This window comes from Berghia stephanieae, chromosome 2, assembly GCF_034508935.2.
Source record: "Berghia stephanieae isolate SIO BIC M18660-M18661 chromosome 2, UCSD_Bste_1.3, whole genome shotgun sequence".
Taxonomy (NCBI): domain Eukaryota; kingdom Metazoa; phylum Mollusca; class Gastropoda; order Nudibranchia; family Aeolidiidae; genus Berghia; species Berghia stephanieae.
In genome coordinates this window covers 82,377,372-82,379,871 of record NC_088361.1, presented here as the reverse complement: position 1 = coordinate 82,379,871, position 2,500 = coordinate 82,377,372, and the positions used below count along the sequence as shown (strand labels likewise).

The 2,500-nt window shown below is 33.1% G+C and overlaps 1 protein-coding gene across 2 annotated transcripts in view; it reads right to left on the bottom strand.

The window, feature by feature from the left end:
* The window catches only part of LOC144965656 (leucine-rich repeat-containing protein 61-like), a 16,220-nt gene that overhangs the window by 1,949 nt on the left and 11,771 nt on the right, over positions 1-2,500 (bottom strand). For both annotated transcript variants that reach the window (XM_078901218.1, XM_078901219.1), the window contains exons 6-7: positions 2,023-2,091; positions 1,561-1,692 (exon numbers count right to left, since the gene is read on the bottom strand). In XM_078901218.1, the coding sequence (XP_078757344.1) occupies positions 1,561-1,692; positions 2,023-2,091 (201 nt within the window). The remainder of the gene's footprint in view (positions 1-1,560; positions 1,693-2,022; positions 2,092-2,500) is intronic.

Genomic DNA, 2,500 nt, shown 5'->3' with positions numbered 1-2,500 from the left:
TACTACCAATAAGGATTTCAGGGTTAAAATAAATAAATAAAGGCAAAAATGGTAGTATGTCCCGTTAAACAAGCATCTTTGGAAGCGTGTGTGTGTGTGTGTGTGTGTGTGTGTGTGTGTGTGTGTGTGTGTGTGCGTATGTGTGTGCATTTAAAAGTGTAAAGCATGAGATCATACTTGGAAATTATGTATATAATTTATTGTAAAGCACACATATGATTCAACAGTGGGCGCTATATGAGAAAATGTTTTATTATTATTATTATCATTATTATTATTATTATTACTATTATTATTATTATTATTATTATTATTATTATTATTATTATTATTATTATTATTATTATTATTAATATTATTATTATTATTATTATTATTATTATTATTATTATTATTATTATTATTATTACTCCCAAAAAGGATTTCAGGGTTAAAATAAATGTAAAATTTAAATCTTTGTCAGCTTCAGAATCGATATCAATGCTTTGCTTTTCAACAAAATATAAATATACTTAAAAATGTAATCCAAGTCTCATAATATTTTCTAATATAAATTACATTTGTAGCATCTAACTTGAGCTTTCATATAGCGCAATATCTACTAAACATGCTCAAAGCCCTCAAAAACAGAGGGTCCCTGACCAACAGCAACACGTAACGTATAGAATGAGACACAACGCCTGTTAGGCAATATTACATTTTTTCCTACAGAGACAATGCTATTAACGACCAAGTAGTCATTTTACACCTGAGTACGGTGAAAGAATGTGAGTAAAGAGTCTTTTCCAAGGACTCAACTATGCATGGAGCGAGACTCAAACCCAGGACTTTCATATCCGAAAATGAGTGTTATACCAGAAGACCACATAATCGCAACCCCCACCCCCCCAAAAAAAAAAAAATAATAATATAGACCTGTAAATGAGCTCTATAAAAATTGACTGAAACTCTTCGTAATTCGTAGCGAAAAAATCCAAAGAATCGAAATGAATAATAAACAGTAAGTTCGCTTGAGCGAAACAATGGCAGAAAACTAATTAATTAGGCTACTTACCATTGTTCCTTTTAATTAGTTACCCAATCAGTGAAGAAACTAGAAACGGTCAACCAGTTTGTTTACAATGTGAGGCAATCGAGATGTGTTTGTAGCAATCATATAACTTTCGATTTGGACGCGTCTACATAACGCACTTCAACGCACTTCTAGCGTTTGCATTATACTTTTTCATACCTTTACTCTTCACCAGGTAAATGTGGTCAATTTTGGCTTAGACAAAACAGTGAAATTTATCGCTCACCGGCTCAGTTAAAATTGGCTACCATTGGGATCACGACAGGCTTGGAAAGTGAAAAAATAATTTCACGAAGGCTGTGTGCAGCTGTGGAATATTCCTAATTACTTTACAGTCATTCATGATTCATGAATTCTTTCTTTCTTCATTTCTTTCAATTTGACGAGTTGACTAATTTCAGTAAATTGAGTGAGAATTGACAGGTCTAATAATAATATCGTTAATTGAGGTTTTGAGACAATTATTCAGAAATGAAAAACAGATTTACCTTGAAAGTCGTTTTCAGCATCATGTACTTTGTCTGATTTGTTTTCATCTACAACCCATTGAGTCACCGGAGTGTCAGTGGTCAAGTGAGTCGATGATGCGTCAATGTTGACATGTGTAGGTGTTTGAAATTCTGGGGAGAGGAATCTTACTGTGTCTCATCATCGTCGTCACCATCATCATCATCATCAACATCATCATCATCCTCATCGTTATCATCATCCTCATCATCATCATCATTGTTATCATTATCCTGATCATCATCATCATCTCATCATTATGGGTTCTATATCTATGGGGTCAGGCAACGACCATCAACAATCGTAACTTCATTGATTTATATTTGTAAAAGAAAATTAAAAATTATTACATTTAAGGTAAAGTGGGTTTTTTTTTTCTCTTAAAGAGAAACAATATGTAATAAGTAAATTGCTAACTATAGCATAAAAGGGAAATAACTTACTATTTATCTTTTCATCCAGGTCTCTAAACAGTTGGAACAATTCACTCCCTTTACCCTTTACTCTCTGGCCTGAAAATTTCAACATAAATGTGTATACAATATAAAAAAGCTTTATTATTTTTTTATTTTTTTTATTTTTTTTTTTTTGGGGGGGGGGGGGGGGGGGGGGGAGGTTGAAGAGAGAGCAGAGTTTCAAAAATTTGGAATTTAATTTTCAATTTTCAATTTAATGTGTGACTTTGTGGTCTTGTGGTATGATACTCGCCTTGAGACCTGAAGGTCCCTGGTTCCAGACCTGCTCTGGCGATGCTAAGTTGAGTTCCATAAAAATGCCCTTTACTTATATTTTCTAACCACACTCGGGTGTAACATGAATACCTGGCTGGTGATAGCCTTGTTTATGTTTTTAAAAATGTAATATTGCATCATAGGCATCATGCCATATCCAATTCTACATATTAAGTGTTGCTGTTGGTCA